The 21,228-nt window shown below is 36.9% G+C and overlaps 1 protein-coding gene across 2 annotated transcripts in view; it reads right to left on the bottom strand.

The window, feature by feature from the left end:
- Positions 1 to 4,267: 4,267 nt before the first annotated feature.
- Positions 4,268 to 21,228, bottom strand: part of fndc3b (fibronectin type III domain containing 3B) — a 122,315-nt gene continuing 105,354 nt past the window's right edge. Inside the window, exons 24-27 of one of the 2 annotated variants that reach the window (XM_015375275.1) lie at positions 18,689 to 18,907; positions 13,679 to 13,845; positions 11,457 to 11,584; positions 4,268 to 9,882 (exon numbers count right to left, since the gene is read on the bottom strand). In XM_015375275.1, the coding sequence (XP_015230761.1) occupies positions 9,571 to 9,882; positions 11,457 to 11,584; positions 13,679 to 13,845; positions 18,689 to 18,907 (826 nt within the window). In that variant the 3' untranslated portion in view covers positions 4,268 to 9,570. The remainder of the gene's footprint in view (positions 9,883 to 11,456; positions 11,585 to 13,678; positions 13,846 to 18,688; positions 18,908 to 21,228) is intronic. The other variant, XM_015375276.1, reaches the window with a different exon arrangement.

Here is a 21,228-nt window from a genome sequence, read left to right as displayed (position 1 = left end):
AAATGAAGGCTAATCATGTTTTAGGTGTACTATTCCTTTAAAATGAGTTTTCCTGCTTTCCTTTTTAATTTATGTATGAATCATGTAGGTTTCAGTACAGAGTGGAACTTCCTTGACAGGTTTGGGAAACTGGCTTACAGTATGGTGACAGCCATGTTCTAAAAAAAATAAATACTCTCTCTTCTCCCTATAATGTGCACAGTGTCAACAACAGAGAAACTGCAAGGTTTTAAAGACCCAAAATATGTTTACAATTATTTGGGACATACCATTAGTTTTGCTTCACATCCAATACAGCACAGCTAAACTCTTTCTTCTGTTAGAGTTGTGTATGATCCATCTTTTTTGATGTGTTTGTTTATTTGTATATTCCTTACATTTTTGTGATTCTACAAATAAACAGTGAAAAGATTTCTACAAGAAAAGTGCTTCTATTTCTATATGACAGGTGTAGTACTTCTTGCCCAGGTGTAGTGAATGCAGAGGCAGAAGACGTGCTGCTCTTCCATTCATCCGACCATCCATTTTTTTCCTCTTTATCCGGGAGGTAGGTCAGGCAGGAAGCAGTCTAAACAGAGACTTCCCGATCCACACACACCTCCTCCAGCTGCTCTGGGGGGAGCTGAGGCGACACCAGGCCAGCTCAGAGCCGTAGTCACTCCAGCGTGTCCTGGGCCTTCCACCAGGCCTCCTCCCAATGGGACATGCCTTGAACATATCCTGAGGGAGGTGACCATGTGGCATCAGAAACAGATGCCCGAGCCGCCTCAGCTGGCTCCTTTCAAAGTGGAGAAGCAACAACTCTACTCTGAGCTCCTCCCGGGTAACTGAGCTCCTCACCTGATCTTGAATGGTGCGCCCAGCCACCCTGCAAAGGAAATTCATTTCGGCTGCGTGTATTCGCGATCTTGTCCTTTCGGTCACTACCCAGATCTCATGACCATAGGTGAGGGTGGGAACGTAGATCGATTGGTAAATCGAGAGCTTTGCCCCCCGACTCAGCTCCTGAGCTTTTCACCACGACAGTCCGATACAGCAACCGCATCACTGCTGACGCCACACTGATCCGTCTATCAATCTCACTGTCCATCCATACCTCACTCATGCACAAGACCCTGAGATACTTGAACTCTTCCGCTTAAGGCGAGGACTCTCCACTGACCTGAAGAGGGGAATTCACCTTTAAGTGCTGTTCTTGATTTTGTTTAATGCTTTAAAAAACACAAGAAAGTAAATCTCTTTATTTACAAAACAACCACAGTTAATGGCCACTATAGCATCTATATTAGTTGTGGAAGTTCTAACCCATGTTTCAGAAAAAGTACTGCAAATTTAAAACTTAGTAAACATATTGACTAATTATCCTAAATATTTAGAATAGTATCAATTTAATGATACTATTTAATAATGTTAATTTTATTATTAAACACTTGACACCCAAATACATGTTTCGAATTATTCTGCTGGTATTCAGTAAGAAAGACTTATACCAAGAAGCTAAAAACTGTGAAACTGAAGAAAAATTATTCATGTTTTTTCTATCTTTAGCACACACACACACACACACACACACAAAAAAACAAAAAAATGCAAATTTTTTATTCGATGACCCTGAGTCAATACTTTGCAAAAACACCATTCACTGCACTAAGTCTTTTGGGATATGTCCACTTCAGCTTTGCACATCTAGAGATGGGAATATTTAGCTATTCTTATTTATTAGCTATCACATGCTCAGTTACAGTGGTCAGAGGGCACATGTAAACATAAATTTTCTAGTCCTGCAAGTTTCTAAATTAAGTTAAGGTCTCGACCTTTGCTGGGCCTTTCTACAAAAAAAATATGTTTTGATCTGAACTGCTGCATTATAGCTCTGTCTGTATGTTTAGGGTCTTGGAAGGTAGACATGGAAGGAACCCCTGCAGTCTTGAGTATTAGGGAGTCTCTAAAAGATCATCTTCCATTTTACAGTAAAGTCTGATGAAATTAGAGTTTTCTAAAGATACCAGAATGGTAGGTTCTCACTTGACTGAAGCACTTTCTTGGTGTCACTGACATGGCTTGTTCTCTTTCTGCTGACCTCCTGTACTTTGAATCTCTACCATAGTAATCACACTGCAAAAACAATCTAAAAATAAGTAAAATATCTTAAATAAAGTATATTCACCCTGGATTTGAGTATGTAAATAAGATGATTTACCAATGGAATGAGTATTTTTACTCTTAAAATAAAATCAGATAATACGCACTTGAAATGAGAAGGCAATTTTTTGTGTTAATTGCTGTTTCATTGGCAAAGAGTCAGTAAATTCAAGAAAATAAAACTCTTATTTTAAGAAAAAATTACTTATTTAGATTTAATGTTTTTGTAGTGTATGCTGTAGTTCTTCGGAAATTATGCATCATTAAGGGAACTTCAGAATGCAGCAGGCTTTACATGGTTTTATTAAGGGGTATCAGACTGCTTAAAATCTTAATAGAACCTTTTTTTGTAGGCTACAATTTTATTTTTTTATGTAACTTGTCAAAACATGAAAAAAGGAGTATTTTGGCCTGTACCTGAAATCCCAGTATAAAACATTTAAGTCCTCTTTTATAAGAGTGTGAATATGTAATGACAAAAAAAGAGCAAATATGTAAAAAAAAAAAATACAACACGGGTCAGAAAAAAATTAAAACATTTATTGGGCATAAATATATTATATATACGCTACCGATACTGTTACGTCTTACATACATAGGGTAGTATTTGCAAAAATCTATACATTAAAATTGATATGGCAGTTTCTTTTTATATAACGCATATGAAATTGTTTAACATTTACAATACAAGAAAAAAAAATGCATGAACTTTTTTATCTTTTTTTTCTATATGTCAAATCGAAGACCATGACAACATTGGAATGTTTGCTCTAAAATCGTGAGGTAAAAATATCTTTTTTTTTTTTTATTTGTCTTGCCTCAGAAAATAACCTGTGAGTCTATGTCAGGTTGCCAAATCTCTCAGTCAAAACCTCCTCTTCCTTTAAAATGTACATTAAAAAAATAGTAAAAAAAAAAAACAACTGATCAAAAGGCACAGATGCGTGGTTCCTGGGCTAAAAACATTGTCTCTTATTCTGGACATAGCCACAAAATGTGCAGGACCGGCAGGGTACAGGGGTCTGATTAAGAAGGTTTCTCAAAAGATACACAGCATTTGAAAAAACCAAAACAAACCAAACAAAAGGGAATAATAAAACCCATTAAAGGATATACAAAAGCTGTCAGATTGTTCAACACTAAGATAACTGGCCTGGTGGCGAAAGAAGAACACATCTGCTCTCACACCGGGATATTAAGGCTCCAAGTGGGAAACCAAAGGAGGTTAATATAGACAGGAAAACTCACATGTCATGTGTCAATTCATATGAAACAGTCTAGGCAGACACAACATGAGCCTATCTGGCAAAGGCACAGTACACCTACTGAAGTCTACTTTCCTGGGTGCTGTAATTTGCATTCTGCTGGGAGCGCAGTGCCGTGCTCCTGTAATGTCACAGTGATACCAACGGGAAAATAATGCCAATGGACCTAACAGTTAGCGTTGGCAGTAGTGTTTTTGAAATAGAGCAAAGAATCCGTTGTCTCCCATTCGTAACCTCATCACGTCAAATGCTCGACGTAAAAAAAGTGCTTCAACTCTGTTAGTCATAATGTATTTACCATCTTACTCTATAGCTCTATAGATATCTCTGTATATTATCTCTTAGCAAAACACTGGAGTAAAACAAAAAAAAGGAAAAGAACAAAAGAACTCTCTATTGCTACACCAGAAACAAACTTGATGAGGAATCGTCGAAATGTTTTTGTTGACATCGGGCTAGGGGTCATTTAGCCTTGTGGCCCATTCATGCATCTTTTTAAATCTTTCACTGTTTTGCACTAAATTAAATAAACTGTTGCAAATCTCACAGTAATTTTTTGTTTTGTGTCTTTTTCTGCAAAGTATGAAAGTAATTGGTTATAAAAATGCTTTAATCTGACATATTACTGTTTTTTTTTTATTAAAGTGGCTCTTAAAGTGTGAAAAAAAACCTGTAAATTTGAGATTTCTAGCTTATATTATGTTTAATTCAACATGGTCAAAGGTGCCATAACCTGGCCATAAAAACATGCACAACCTTGAAACCCCTTCTGACTAATTTTCAGCTTTTTATTTTTTTGTTTTTATGTTCAGCTTTCAATTCATTATACTGTGTTATTTGTAAGTTAGCATCTTTTTTTCCAAATCATGGTTCACAGAGATGATATAAAGAGTGAAAAATGATCTGGATGTATAGAGGTTTAGTCAGAAAAGGGGGCAACCATTACAATTGAAAAATTCAGTCTGTGGAGAAAGTGTGGGAATATGGTGGCACTATAAAACCATCTGTTTACTGAAAAGACAAGGTATAAAACAGCCTCCAAATGAACTTAATCCTCCTCCTCCTCCAAAAAAGCAAACTTCTAGTCTAAGCCAGACTCCTAACATGAATTTACAGAAAATAGTATGCAGAAATTAAACTTGGATCTTTTGACCTGTACTCCAAAAGACAAGTCTGGCATAAAACATTCCTGTTAGGAACACCCTAACTATATTGATATTCTTACTCTTGTTGTAGAATTGCTTTCTTTAATTTGGAACTGAGATTTTTGTCAAGGTTAATTAAACTGTGAACAGCTTGATTTCTCTAATGCACCGTGAGGCCAAACATGCAAAGCATAGAAAGGCGACTGCAGAGCAAAGTTTAAGTTCTAGAATGACCGAGTTGAGAATTAATCCTAAATCATGGGAAAACCAAAAATATGTCAGGCAGTTTTTGTGTTTTTTGGCAGCCCTTACAAAGCATTTATGCAAGTAATATCCAGGTTGTATATTAAACTGGACATTCATCAGGAATACTATCATTTATTTTATATATAATGAAGCAGAGACTTTGGTTAAATGTTAGTGTTTGTTTAAAGAAACCTTATAATTTAATCCCTTTTGTGTTTTTAGCCCTTAGAGATTTGTATGTTTTTATTAGATGAATCCTATAAGATATGTTTCCCTCTATATGTGAAAACAGTAAATTAAGCCACTGTGGGATTTGTATAGGACCCAAACACTTTGGAGAGCCACTGTTGAATCTAAAAATCTAATTATTATGCATTATTGCCATTGATTTTGGTTCTGATTCTAGTTTTGGATACTTGTCTGGAATGCAAGACAAGTGTGGATCCTCTGATAGAATAGAGTAAAGTAAATAAACCCCTATTTACTTTTGCTTGATTGTTAGTGGAATATAGAAAATGAATACAATTTTCTATGTTCTTTATATCATTGTCAAAAGAAAGGTCTATTTGATGGAACCATTTATACTAAATAAGTATGAAAAGACCAAATTTCCAAAGGTACAAAATGGCAAACGTGCAAAATGACCAGCACCCATCCTCATCGACCTAAAATCAGCATCTTTTTTTGCTTTGTTTTTTTTATATATATATATTCGGGAAATTAGTTAAAAAAAATATTAATTCAAAACCTCCAGGCTCAACATTTCTTTTTTTGAAATGGCACAGGTTTGTTTTGTAATACATAAAAAAAACAAAAAAAAACAATATGTAAATAAAAGAATGGTAATCACAGATCAAGTTAATGTTTTGTTTTTCTTTCAAGAGAGCAATACTAACAATAAAAGGCATAATGATGAGTTACAGAAAACCTAACAGAGTCCTCTAGACTGCTGTAAGATTTAGAAATCATTAAAAAAGTCTGCACTTTGGCATTAAAACAGTAAAACAAAAAGATACCAGAAGCTTCAATATAACACTATTCAGAACAAAAAAGCCAAAGGCAGAATTATTTATCCCCATATAAAGTAACTTGACCTGTAGGTCTGAGTTGCTACATGTATCTCTAAGCGTTACAAGAACCCATAGACATTTGGTTACATGTTGGAAATGGAAATGTATGAACTGATGAGCAAGAGAAATACTTAAAGGGTTACTGAGATAAGGAATGCTGGCCTTAATCATACAATCTAACATACATCCATTAAAAAAGAAAACATGCTACAAGAATAAAAATTAGTATATAACTACACTTGTCTCTTAATCTTTAAACAATAAATAAATGAAGATTGCACTGTAATTGGCATGTAAAGTACTGTATGCAAATATATAGTATAAATAAAACCTAGAAAAGAACTCTACCTTGACTTTCCCATCAACTTTGGCAAAGATTTTTTTTTTTGAGCTAGTAAACCGCTTTGCTTACTGAAACATAAAAGCAAGGCACGGCGAAGACTGATGACGAGACAGCGTCGAGAGAGAAGAAAGAGGAAGGGAGGAAAAGCATGGTTAATATGATGATGACGATGACAGCTATGAGGATGACAGGATTGGATCTTCCTCTCTGTAAGGCCTTTTCCCTGAGGTACGTTACAGGCTGCCAATCAGAGCTAATCAAAACCTCTGCCTCTTGCCAAGTCTCGGCACAAAACCTCCACTTGACTTAAGCAAGCATGTCACATTAATGAGGTGGTGAGCTCTTTGGATTATTGTGGTATGATAAACATGGTTTGTACCTTGGCTTTGATGAAAAGACGTGTCAGGAGGAGCTGGCATGAGACGGCATAAGGAGGTCAGGGGGGTGTTTTTTTATGTAACAATGCCCCATGCCCTGTTCTGTTGAGCTGTGTTCTGTCCAAGGCTTGTTTGGTTTGTGAAGATTAGTTCAAGTCCTCAGAGATCATGTCTGAGTAGAGATCACAGACTTGCTACGGCTCTGATTACATGTCAATAAAGCACCTTTTAATTGATAAAGAGGGAAAGATGCGAAAGAAGCAGTGAGACTGGAATGGATCGAAAGCAGGCGAGGAGTAGGCAGAGCCAAAAAAAAGGATCAATTACAAATATTCAGGAGATGAGAAGAAAGGGGGCGAGTCTTTAAACGCATTGATTCACAGATGCGTTGTAAGGAGGAAAACCTTCAGCATTTGTAGTAAACATTTCCAGAACAAAGCAGCATCCGATTACAAATGGCTCCTCCAGATTTACAAACGTAGAGAAGGGCATTGACACGTCGCTAGCACCTCTTATCCCAAATGACACTGAGGACGCAGGTAAAGAGGTTTAAGCTACTGTATGATATCTGAGAAGGTAGAACCCTCGGGGTTTTACAAGGGATCAAACATGTATTGAGACTCTCCTAAAGAAAACAAAGACAATAGACTATTATAATCCCAGCATTTTATCCCGGAGTTAACAAATGCCCAACATAAGGTCCAGCTTGTGACCTAAGAGTGGTTTCAAAAGGAAAACTGAGGTTCTGCTTAAAGGTAATGATCAGTGAACATTTTACCCGAAGTCTCTTGGAACATAAATTTAGCATAAATCCAAAGTAGATGTTCTTGCAGGCAGAACCTAACTATTTGCCCTAGTGGGGATCAATCAAAAAAGACTTCGACGTCTTACAATAACTCAAACCTGAAAGCCTTAATAAAGTTGGATTTATTCACTATTATATGAATAAATAAACCAAGTTATCTGCATTAAGTGAATATTTATATGGAAGCGATGAATTTTACCGATGTAATGGAAGCTGGAGGTGGTTTGGCTACTAAACATCCTCCTGTGTAAAACAAATCTAAGCGAGATATTAAGCTTTCCAGCTTATTCATTGGCTAATTAAAATTATTGCCATCTTTGAAAGTTAAGTGTTAAAAAATATACATACAGCTCATTTAAGTGACAAAAATATCAAGCTTTTTATTAGCTTGTCTAAATTTCTCTTGGCTAGTTTGTAAATATTTTTAAGGCAAGTTTCCGAAAGGAAACAGCGTCGATTAATGGCTTCATTTATGGTGTAAATAAAAATTAGCCTTTAGTAAAACCAGAAATTAAACCTTATTTCTCATTTAAATGAACTCATACTCATTTTAGTTTAAGCTAACAAACTAGATGATTGCTTTAAGTTTCAGTCCCTATTTCCATGTTTTTAAAGAAGAAGTGGAAGTAGTTCTAAAGCGGCTTTTCAGTTGTTTCTGGAGGATGACTAATCAAGATTTCATGTCATGATAACTCAAAGAAGTTCCCCTAATCTCAAATGGTTTGTGAGGCAATATTTTGGGTTCCCAGTAGAAAAATAGGTACAGACACTCTAAAAATGATCGGTATGCACAGCAGGAATGATGCTCCTGGCTGTTTGCCTCTCATTAGGGTAAAATAAGCTATTTTTAAAAAGCGAAATTTGAATTATTTTACACAGATTGTTTAAAAATAACCTTTGAAACTTCTAGTTAAAAAAAGAAACCTGGATTAGTTCTTCGTAAATATTGAAAGATCTTGATTTTTTAAAATTTCGTGAATTTGGTATTATGTTGTCACATAATTATTGATGACTGTTTACTTGTTATTTAAAAGTTTTTGTATAAATTGTTGTTTCTACAACAGCAGAAGTCCGCTTTGATCTTTGCCCCGCTACGACAAGCAGATAGCTTCTGCATTTGAGACATAAAAATCTGGAGTTATACTAAAGGAATATAAATACCAAAAGATTTACATACTTCAGCCAATATATGAACTGACTATTAAATTAAAACAGAACCTCAGTAAAAAATTCTGGACTATCCCTTTAAGCGCTTATTGTTCAACTGACCTCATAGTTCCTACTTTTGAGCACCTAATTCACTTCTTTCCCCTTCAACCTTACTCTGCCATCACTTTTCATGACAAAATACATGTTTACCATTCTTCCTCTCATGCTATGAAAATACAGGATAGCAGCAACTTACACCATAGATGAATTGCATCACTTTGGTAGCTGATGTGTGAGTGCTTCAATGGCAAAAGCTGAGCTGGTATGACTGTCTTCAAAATGAAAATGAGTTTTTCCTCATTGTCTTTGAAAAAGTGTAGCTTTTATGCGTGCGTGGATATGTACAGAGTTCTGCATGTATGTGTGTGTGTGCATGTGTGTTTTGGTCAGATAGTGCAGAATGTTCGACCTGACCGACAGCCATTAGAAAAGGAACACACTGAATAAGTAGGAACAGCTAAAGCTTTAAAGGCCTACAGTTGAATATGGCTGAATGATTATAGACTGCAGCAATTAAAAAATAAGGCAATGATGGCAGAAAAATATTTGTGTATATGTTTTCTACTGAATATGTAGACATATAAAAAAAAAGAAACACATGCAAGTCAGTTTGAGGAGCAAATGTTTTGCCCACGCTCCTTTCTAAGGCTTGACTATCAGTTTTCTTTCCCAACTGAGGAAGAGCCAAGATGAGGCTTCCTTCAACAGAAACCCTCAACAAAAAAAGACAAAAATGACACAGGTGTAAAAGAAATGACAATAAAATGGGTGAAGGCAGAGAAAAAAATGGAGAAGCCTGAATCAAAACTTTGACTACAAAAAAAAAATAAAAATAGACATACATAGCCTTAAAAGTACATCTCAAGTGTTTTTTTGATTTTAATCTGTTCTTTCATAGACATTTATAAAAGTTCATTTCTGTGAATTGTGTTTTGATTTCACTTTCTATCCTATAGTTAAAAATTCCCTCACTTCATGAAGAAGTACTGTAGCAGGCAGGCGATGAGAATGGACAGACCAGCGAACACGCATACGATCAGTGCCGCAAAGCGCTCGTCGCTCGAGATCAGACCCGCCCGCTTGCCTGTTTCCAAAGCCAAATGCTCTCCTGACGATGGCGACTCCTGGCGACGGAGCGTGAATAGGGAGGAGGGGCTAAATGGCCCGCAAAGCTCCTGGTGTGTATCCCGACACTGCCGGCAGGCGCCAACACGAAAACGATAGTCTGTGTTTGCCTGAAGACCAGGGATTTGGAATGAACCTTCATCTCCCTTAAAAACCTGTGAGAAAAACATGAAAGAAAAGCTGTATAGCGTCCAAACATTTTTCAAATACAATTAAGAAAAATTGTTTCTTGCATTTGTATTTAGCAGAGATACACATTACAATTGGAAGAATCATTGCAGTACTGTGACCAAAATTTTACAATGCAGCCTAAAAGGGACATGTTATATCTGTTATATCAGTAAAAACTTACAGTCCTTCGTGGCAAATGAGGGAACATAAAATATTTAAAATTTTCTTTTCACTTCATAGTTCACATACAAAGGTTTGTTTTTGTTTTATTGTTTTATTTACAGCTGACTATGTCACTTACCATTTTAGAAAAACTAAAGAAATTATATGAAAAAGATTACACATATTTTCGCTAAGTAGTTCCAGAGAAAAAAGGAGGGAGAAAGCTCAATATTCCCAATGGTGGTCATGTTTTTAGCAGCATCAAGAAGAGTCGTTATTGGTCTCAATTAAAGGGAAACGCTGTTTTTTTTTTTACATTGGGCCCTTGATTTTACATTATTACATCATGTTCTATTCACCCATATGAGTTTTGTGTCATTTGGAGCCCTTCTGAAGATATTCCGTTAGGTTATATCCAAGTAATGTCTTCCTATGGGCAACGACTTGAAGGCACAAACTAAACTGTTCATAATTTATTCTTTATGGTACGCCAGCATTCATAACATGTAGGCGAATCACTGTCCCCCAGACATCCGCGGTTATATTTTTTATATTTATATCTTTTAAAACGAAGCGTCGCGTGTATAACGTCATCCACTATGACCTGGATGACTGAAAATCTTCACCAGCATATTCTACACAGGATAAGCTGGTCAGAAACTATCTGTAGGTCAATGGAATTAAATAATGGGGGCAAACCTGGAGGTAAACATTTCTAGGCAGCAAAAAGCTCTAGCATTACAGTTTTTAGCAAACATACAGCTCAATATATGTTCCATTGTTTTAGGTCAAAACATATTTATGCATCAAAGGGTGTGCTCAAAATGCTAGAAGAAGTGAAAATGCTCAAAGGTAATGAGCATTTTCACACAAGAACTAAAAAATAAAATATGGTCTCCAAGTACCTGAAGCAGTTTTTTTTAAACTCTCTGTAGTTCAATTAAAGAAAAGGAGACAAAATTCTCTGCTCATCTTGATGAGCAAAATGGATTTCAGCTGCTTCTGCAATGCAAGTCATTGAAATTCTTGCAATATCTCTAAGCAACCGCTGATGTTCAGGACGTTCATTTTGATTTCTCTTCTATGTGCAAATTTCTCTTGAGGAGTGTGTGTATTTGTGTTTTTTATACATGTCCAATTTCAAAGCTGAGTATGTTCCTTCCCATCTGAAGAAATCTAAATTAAAAATCCTTGCAGAAGGTGAAAAAAAAAACCCAAAAAACTTTCCCTGAGCACTTTCACCGAAATAATAACGGAACAAGCTAATAAAGAAGAGCTCTGGACCAGAGCGAGGCAGAAGCTTCTAACTTTACTCTTACTGTACTTGGTTGTATGCATATGTGCATGTCTGTGTATGTGTGCGTGTCTGTGTGTGAGAGGTTTGAGAGAGACAGACCTGTTTGTATTCAGACTCGCGTCCCACAAGCATCTGGAGGACATAGTTCATAGAGTCTCCTCTCATTGGTGGAATAGTCTCCCATGTGACCTCGCACAAATTTCCCTCCAGTTGGTGAATCCTGGGGGCTGTTAAAAAAGAAAAAGTAACATATTAGAAATGATGATGATGATCAATAAATCAATCAACTAGTAAATCAGTCAGTCAGTGAGTCAGTCAGTAAATCGCTCAGTCAGTCTGTCTGGAAAAAAAAATTAATAAAATTTTGTTTAAAACTGCCTTGTCTAATTACCTCTCAAACGAGTCCCCTGAATGCTTTGAATTAGTATTAGCTAAAATGTTGATATTAACTTAGGTAAACATATTTTTAAAAGTAGGTTCCACCCAGAACTCAAAAAGGCTTGTGCTTTGTATGTGTAGGATTTTATTTTACAGGCATTTATATCCACTGGGAAAGCGTTCAACGTATTCCCTGACACTAAAAATCAGATTGTAATATTTTTGCATAAAACAAAAATGTTAGTATACCTTTTGTCATAGAAATTGCATCATTATACAGTATTACATATATTCACATAATGCTTTAAAATGGCTGTGTTGAGTTGCTTTTTCCATGCAGAGGAAATTCATGACTGAAATTTCTGACTTTAAAGACCATTTTATTTCAAACATGGTAAATATGAGTAACATGAGAACTAGATGAAATTATTCAAATGATCCACTCAGTTTACATACTGGGAGGAAGCATCATCCAAGCCCCTTTTAATGCTAGTTGTTCTGCTTACACATCAATATTCCTAGTGCAGTATAAACGTCTGATAAACAAACATACTTGAATGAAAAATGAAACAAGTGAATCATGAGAAACAGCTCCCTGGATTTTTAAGTCACAGTGAAACCACATTTGAACCAATTTAACTCCCTGCAGCCAGACTAAATTAAGGTTATTGTTAATTCTGATTAAACTTACTAAAAAGCAAAAAAAAAAAAAAGAAAAAATAAGCATAGAAATAACTGCTCGGTTCAATTCATAATCCCCCTTAGCTCTGAAGTAGTTTACTCCAACCCACCCTGTGTGCTGTAGTCTGATTTGTTTGTTGCTCACCACCCGCAAGAACACAGTCTAATAATAATTTCTAACAAACCCAAGCATTAAACTCATTAAAGGCTTATAAAATCTGCTAAATAAATCAGCAAAAACTAGCCACAAATGTATATAATTAACCATTGTAATAAACAACTGTAGCTTTATTTTAAGTTAGAATGGCTCAGGTTATCCAGAGCTATCTCTGTAGTTATGCTGCTATAGGCTTAAACTGCTAGAGGACGTAGTGACCACTTTTCATCATTCTGCTTCATTCTTTCTCTATTTTCCTTTTGTTCTCTATTTGTTGGTTCAACCTTCTAACTTTATGTTCTCTCTGCCTTTTCTCATAGTAGCTTCACCTGGTCTTTTTCTATTTGGCTGTGATGCCATCCTGGATAGAAATATCAGTTGTGCTGCCGCACCTTTGTTCAAAGATTCTGGAGCTTGGCCTGCATTTCAGTGTACAGTAGTCCTGTTTATTTTAGCTTCACTAACTGTATGTGCTCTCTGTCATCCTCTAACATTGAGAACTGGCTATGTCAGATGAACTGGGAGGTCATCTGCTCAGCTGTGCCTTTCCTGCACAGGACCACCTGTGGAGCTACTTCACAGCTATCTTTAGTAGCTCTGCTTTTTTTTGTATGTCTGCTTCGGTCTCCTTGAACCCTAGTAAGCTTTGGCAGAAGGCTGTTCACACTGACCCTAGTTCTGCTGGAGATTCATCAGGTGTATTTCTTAGATAGAAAACGTTGAACCAATCTGACTGTATAATGTAGTTTAATTGTCTCTGTAAAGTGCCTTGAGATGACATGTGTTGTGAATTGGCACTATACAAATAAACTGAATTATATTGAATTTGTACAGCACTTTAAGTCAATATGAAGCATGACATAAAAACAATATAACTCTAATAGTGTTTGAGAAAAATATTGACACCTTCACAACAATTCAATGGAAGTTTGTGTAAGCTGGAAATCAAATGGAATGTTGTTAGCCTGGAATAGAGATGCTAAAGCGTTATCTTCCTATGCAACTCAAGGCAAATAACAGACTCCTTTGATTGCAAGAAACTGGTCACAACAGTATATCTCAGCAATAGGTGAAACAAAACCAATAATTTCCAATGTCATTTTACCTTTGAGGGTGGGTGGTAGAGACTTGGTGGTGCAGAAAGTATGTGTGTCAGAAAAAGGACCTTCCCCAGCATCGCTGAGTGCCTGTATTCTGAAGCTGTAGCTACTGGACTCAGTCAGTCGCTGGACTTTGTAGGTGTGGCTAGGACCGTGGTAGATTGTCACAAACCTGAGGAGGATACAAAGGGGAAATGACAATGAATTGCCAAAATAGGTAAAATGGTTAGGGAAAGAGAGAAGCAAATACTAAAATGGGACATTACCTTCACAATTGTGGCTAATGAGTACATTTTAAACATCATTGCAACGAGAGGCCTCTAATTATTAAGGAAAAGAGTGCGCTTCAAGAAAACATTTAAAACAGCTTCTCAGATGAGGACACATATATATTCTGTGTCGAGAAACACAATCTGTAAAACAGTGTTTTACTTTTGGCCTCTGATCAATGACAAAAGAAAAAAGTATCAGAGTTTCAATCCCAATTGAAGGTAGATATAGTTGCTAAAATGCTTAAAAGCCAATTAAAAAGTGGACCATTTTTTCCTATCCATCCATCCATCCATCCATCCATCCATCCATCCATCCATCCATCCATCCATCCATCCATCCATCCATCCNCCAATTAAAAAGTGGACCATTTTTTCCTATCCATACATCCATCCATCCATCCATCCATCCATCCATCCATCCATCCATCCATCCATCCATCCATCCATCCATCCATCCATCCATCCCTTCTTAAACAATAGTACATCCTCTTTAGCCACCATCTTGGTTCTACAAAGCATAACTTTAGTCTAGACTTTGAAAATCCAAAGGAAAACAAGGAAAAGTTTCTGACTGGCTAGTTAAATAAATTGAAAGAATGAAGGAGAGAATTGGCACCTCTGTTTGTCAACATGTATATATTGGACAAAAGAGGACATGAGCTGAGAATGCTATTTCTGTCGCCACTATGAATTCCTAAGGATAATACATTTCTAAGCAAAAAATATATCAGAGAAAGAAAAGGAATTGTGGCATGTAAACAAAGAAACTGAACAGAGTGAATAAGAGAATGTGATGGAGAGCAGGAAAACGAAAGAGAAAAGAGTGAACATTTGTAGACCACATGAGCTCTTTATTAGCTCTACTACAGAGAGGACGCTGTACTTTCTCAGGCTGATATATGATGCTATTAATTCCTGCACACAGAGCTGAATTGAACAAACTAAGATTCTGGTTGGAAATACAAATCATGTGGCTTGGATGTTTTGACCCATTTTTTTAGCAAAGGATTAAAGGCTGCCTATTAAATAATCTCTACCTACAACTATCAACGTCATAGCCAAACCCAGCCAAATCGGCAGTCATAGCTGGTGAAGCAAACCGATTCTGAGGCAAAGCGTGGTCGTAACGTCTGTTTTTTTGTTTTTTTTGCTGAATTTCTGAGTCATGGTTATAATGCATTTTGATTTCCCTTTTGTTAGTTTTTTTCAAAATTAAGTCAGGTTTAAATATAATCTATCACTAACTAGAGTATCACAATTTTAAAATACACTATTATACACATTTTATTTTCTATTTGTCTATATTTCTTCAGATGTTAGCAGCAAAAGGGACAGCCTCAGGGTCAGAAATGTCTTTTCCCTGATCTGTGTTTAGTCTATATGGTAGCAGACAATAAAACTGGCTTTTAAGTAGTAGCAGTGTCTGCTGCTTTGCTGCACTTTTTTAAACATAGGTATTCCCCACTGCATCTGGATATTGGTGGTTTTTGGGGTTTTCACTGCATCTGTGGCTCATCTTGGTGAATAAGATAAGCTAGAAGTCTAAATTGAAGTTTCAATCGAGCTAAATTATATAGAACATGTATAAGGGCGAATCATCAGGCAAATAGGAATGCATGAAACATATGGACATTCTGGCACTAGACAAGACCATGGACAATTCAAAACGGCAGCAGCTGAAGCAGTGCTTTGTCAAACTGGTTTCTTTTGAAGAATGCTTTGTTTTAAATGGTTTAATCCCTCACTGCACGCATAACAGCCACCCATTATAATTGGCATACTTTCAACTAATAATGTTCCTGACAAAACGCCTTCAGTGCAAAACAAATGCAGATCAATGGGAAAGGAGAAAAAAAGCTCTAAGAGAGAAACGACAGCTAAGAAAAAATAACAAATATGTAGTTAAAATGTCCTTAATGAATCCAAAAAAAAGGGAGGTCATGTGAGGTTGAGAAAAGCAAAGACAGACGATAAAATATTGTGAACATAATGCCACAGTTCTGGCTTGTCTAATAGAGGAAATGCTTCTGGATGCACAAGGGAAAAATAGGGTAAGAGGGAAAGTAGGAGAAATACATTCATTTCTCCTGAGGTTCTGATATTGTTAGCATGCTGACAAAAAATTGGATTTATAAGTGGGAATTAAATCAAAGGAAGATGACTGAAATGACAAAAGACATTAAGGAGGACAGCCAAAGTCAAAACAATTGATAAAAAATCCCAAATTAAATTTTGGAGAAAGTGTAGCTGGATATCCGAGATATTTGTTTGCAAGCCTGGTATTTATGCTTCACAGAAACGTTATTTTGCCTGCAGGCCACAGCCGAGGCTAAGCCTGTTAGGTTTAAAAGGCTAAATACAGAAAACAGTTTCTGTTCTCCTGCCTGCTTAATGCTTTTTTTAAACAAAAGTTTATTTTAGTTCTAATATTAACTTAAGTCACACTTATTCAAGATAGTGTCTGTTCATGATTTTAGATGGTACTTAGTTGGTATGGTTCAAGAACTTGAAACTGCAATGACAAAACTTTCAGAACTATTGGCTAATTACAATAGAAGCACTTGGAATGGGTCTGACACGAAATTAGAAAATGCATTGAAAAATTACCACAATTAAATGTAGTATTGTTGGGATCTGGAGGCTTGTCAACTTTCTCCACCAGAGGGAGCCTGAGATCTTCCTCATGAGGGCGTGAGCTGACTTCTGCACACCTGTTTCCCATCTGCTCATCTGGAGGCTTACTTAAGGAGGAGGAAGGCTGACACTTCCCTGCCAGAGTGTTTGCCAGTAATGGTACCAGCAAACCTGAGCCAGCTAAATCTGATCTGTTTTCCTGATTTTTTGTTCTTCTGCCTCTCAGATCCTGACATATCTGGTGATCAGTCAACTCCTGGAGAAAACTCTCGCTGCCTGGAACCTGCCTATCTGCCCTCCGCCTCAGCCTCCGTCTCTGCCCTCTGCCTGCCGATCAGCCTCTGGACCCTCAAGGTCCCCCTCCTGCCGGTCAGAATACCCCCTGAGGAGGTATTAACCCAAACCGCCGTTAAACAGCTAGTTTCCTGGATCCACTCTAACCGATCTGTCCTCCTCTAGTTGCTTCCCTCCTGTGACCAGCCTGACGAACCAAGACGCCGTTCACATTTCTCTGAAAACATTGTCAATAAACCTTTTAACTTTTTTCCTGTCTCTTGAGTGTTTCTGCGTGTGGGTTAGAAGATTAGACCCCAACATGACAAGTATATAAACCTTAGGGTTAAGCATAACCTCACAGATCGAATTCATAATTCCACTTTTTTATATAAGCTTGGTTTTTCTCTAGAATTATAGCTTTGTCCTTGTAGATTCTGGAATCCCCCCGAGAACCTCAACATAATTCAAGCGCTGGATCTCTGATGTAACATGGGAACTGGTTAGACCACAAGTTCTGGCACAAATGGACTTATGCCATTAACTGCCTTAAAAAAATGGTTATGTGTTCACTTAAGCGTGGAATGAGATTCCACACAGTACAAATACCCCAACATTAAGACACTTAAAGAAATGACATGCTTGCTAACTGATGGACAGCCATCACTACAGCCGCTGATGTGTGTGCTTCCTCTAAATCCTGTGTTAACTGATGATATGACAGAGGTGTGTTTGTGTTTTTACATAATGCATACAGTTTTACAGCTGTATGCATTATGTGTCAGGCCAACTACTTGTTTAAAATAAATCAATAAAACCTTTGTACTTCTTTGTGAACAAACATGGTCACTAATAAGGTATACAGAAAGGCTTAAGCAGAGGTTTTAACACTGCGAATATGATGTTTATGACAGTCAGAAAAGGGTAAATGTCTAAAAGCTGACTAAATTGCAAAAGCTGCTGTCATTAATATGGCAAATGAGACTGTGTATGCTTGTGTTGAATATAGCATCATTTATTTGCAAGGGTGTGTGTTGCAGAGGTGAACAGATCACAGCCAGTTCTATATTTCCCCATCTGTTGCCTTCTGCCCTCTGTCTCAGTCCAGGGTTGCCAAGATACACGCTGCCAATTCAGTGCCAACCAAGCCAAAATTTAAACAGAGACAGAGGTAAACGTGAATGGAAGAGGCTTCTAATAATCTCCCCTCCTGTTCAGTTCGCTAATAACCTCTCTTCTTTTTTTTTTTTTTTTTTTTTTTGGGGGGTTGTTTTGCTGTTTTTTTTTCTCCTGTCTTAATCATGTCTAGCCAGTTGGTTAAATGGAGGGATGTTATTGAAGGCTCTTTCCCAGCTGGTCACAAATGCCTTCAACATGATTACTCCCTGGTACACGTAGTTTGTGGCCATACACACACAAACAAGCACACAAACACATACTGAGATCTACAAAAGTAACTTAGCCTGAATGCTTTTTCGTTTCCTCAACTTATGGTGGTTTCTCACTGCTTTAATAACCAAAGTCCATATTTACTGACTTTGATAGCTCTGTTTGAGGAGAAAATGAGTTTGCAAAGTGACCAAAATAAAAGGAAACATTAATTGGATGATGATGGATGATAAAAAAATACGTGATGGAATGAGAATTATTCATGAAGCACAAAAAAATGTTTATCCAAAGAAGGAAAGCCTCTTAAACAGAATCCAAACAAGCACCAGATTCAGACATCTTTTAACGGACAGGTTTCTAATGTATATTTGTGGACTTTGATGACCTCATCAAATTATCCATTCAAACAGCGGTATAAATCTTTGTTTGTATGTCTGTAAACTCCACCTGTGGTTCTTGTCTTCCATTTGTAGTGTGTAGACCACGTCCTCAGAGAGCAGGGTGCGTGTGTGTCCGGCATTCTCCCCCCACTTGAGCTTCAGGCTCTGAGGGCCTGCTGCTGAGCATTCGAGTGGGGGCGGGGCTGGAGGAAGCGGGCGGGTCCTTGCTACCAGCACCGGACTCAAGAGACCAAAGCCAATGGCATTTGCCGCTTGAATCTGCACACTGAAAGGTAATGAGAGACATTATAAAACCATAGCCATTTCAGATTTATTGTTAGATATTGCACATGAGATACGTTAAATGAGTTAGGTCTGATCTCCAGTCAAGGAAAACATTTTTTTCAAAGAGAAATAGAAAAACAGATAATTTTGTAGACCTAATGAATTTTGTATTTTTTCAGACAATCAAGAACATTTTCAACATTACCATAACATGTACTGATATTTGCATTTGACACCTCAGTGTGATGCTACTTGCTTTGCTATAGCCTAATGCAGCAATAATTGCATGAAAAGTCTGTGTAGAAAGCAGCTGAAGCAGAAGACGATACATTTTATGACATTCAACAAAAAGCGCTTGATTTTACGAGCAGGAGCACAAAGTTTTCGGAAAGCTTTGCCTAAACATGGTGAGCTGAAAATGCTGCACATTTATCAAAGAATCGCGTCAAAAAAGTCAGCAAACATGCTACAGTGGCATCAGCCTAGCCTTTAAGCAAAACAGCAGCTGTAGCTATATCTGTGCAGCCTGAAATATGTTCAGATACAAATAATAAAAAAAAATCCTAATTTAGGCTTTTTATTGACAAAATATTGTAATGGGTTTCTTAATTAACCTTAATTAAAGTAGCATGTTAATGTTACTACAGAAACATGCTGGTGAAGATTCTCAGTCATCCGGGTCACAGTCAGTCTAACTAAAGCGGAAAAATAAAACAATCAAACCACTGGATTTTTTTATTCACGTTTTAAGACGTTTCGTTTCCCATCCAGGAAGCTGTCTCAATTCAAAATGTCTGGAGTAGCCTTTGACTTCCAGGCTTATAGAGTGGCACAAACAAAAGCCAAGAAAAAATGCAAATTGAACTGAAAGAACAGGTCCACCCCTTAGTAATTGGGAGTCGTTGAGGTTGTTGTTTGCCTACAATACCTGATACTGGCCTATGCCTCTGAAAAGGGAGTTGTTAGGTTGTTGTTGGCCTGGCTGACCAGGGGACATGTTTTGATCACTTGCATGGCGATGAGGTTTGAGATGTTAGCGGGAAGGAATCAAGTGGTTATTGCGTTTTACTTTTTTTAAGAGCTGGAACCTTTTTTATTTTTAAATTTGCATGTTTTCTGAGCCATAACAAGGCTTTTGTTTGTGCCACTCTATAAGCCTGGAACTCAAATACTACTCCAGATATTATGAATTTAGAAATCTTCCTGGATGGGAAAACAAAGTCCAGTGGTTTGTTTTTTACATTTTTTATTTTGTTGGAATTACTACAGAAACATATTTTAGGTCTGTCAAGAAATAAATGTAACACTCCGAATGGGGGAACAAAATCACAACATAATATGTAGCCATGAACCACAGATAGAATACAGTGTATCATTTTAAGACAGTTAGAAGCATGTAAGGCAACAAAAATTTATTAATGATTTTAATCAAATGGAAAAATATATATTTTTAACGGAAAATGCCAAACCTTAATTCTCATAAACTTTGAGTTGGAGATAAATATGCTTCTAATTAAGTCATCTCTAATATAAACATATGTTAACTTTTAAAAAAGGAATACAAATAGATCCTGTTATTAGAGGGTTGCAGCTGTTGCACATTAAAAGGTGGGGAAATATATGAACCCTGTGAGCTCTCAGAGTATCCACGGACCTATTTGTCTAATGGTGAGGTAAATTTTCTGTGAAGAGGCTTTCACCCATTACCAGCCTCCCATTACAACTTAATGCAGTCTCCAACATGAGACCTGAATGTGCTAACAATTTCTAGCCACTTTGCTTCCCTAAAGGAAAAATCTCCTTAGAAGAAAAATAAAGATAACTGATGGGAAATACGATATTTTTTGATGTGACAAAAGTTTTGCTGAGATGCGATCATCAATATTGTTTGCAGGCATGTGCTTTTATCGAAAAGAAAAACTCTTACCTTATGCGTATCTAAGAAAACAAAGACACAGTGATTCACAGCTAATTAAACAGAACTGAGAAATAGATTTCCCTTCTTTTAAATCCTCTGTGGCTCGCTTCCAAGAATCCCTGCCTCATTTCCTCATCCTTCGACTTGCAATGTCTGATCAGCTGATTAGCACCTCTGCTAGACGGCATCTACCTTCTGACATTTAATTGTTGATTTTTCATAACAGTAACCTTTCCCTGCAGCCAAGTCAAGTCAAAATGAGAAAGGCCAACATTTATTCATTCACTGGGCTGTTAAGCACAAGGATAAAGTGTGATGAGATGTTGTGAGTAAAAGGAAGAAACAAAGGACCTTTTAGATCAGAGTTTCTCAAAACTGAGGTTTAAATCTGGATAAAAAGCATA

The sequence above is a fragment of the Cyprinodon variegatus genome, unplaced genomic scaffold (assembly GCF_000732505.1).
Source record: "Cyprinodon variegatus isolate N-32 unplaced genomic scaffold, C_variegatus-1.0 Scaffold116, whole genome shotgun sequence".
NCBI classification, from domain to species: Eukaryota; Metazoa; Chordata; class Actinopteri; order Cyprinodontiformes; family Cyprinodontidae; genus Cyprinodon; species Cyprinodon variegatus.
This window is presented reverse-complemented; position numbering and strand designations above follow the sequence as displayed.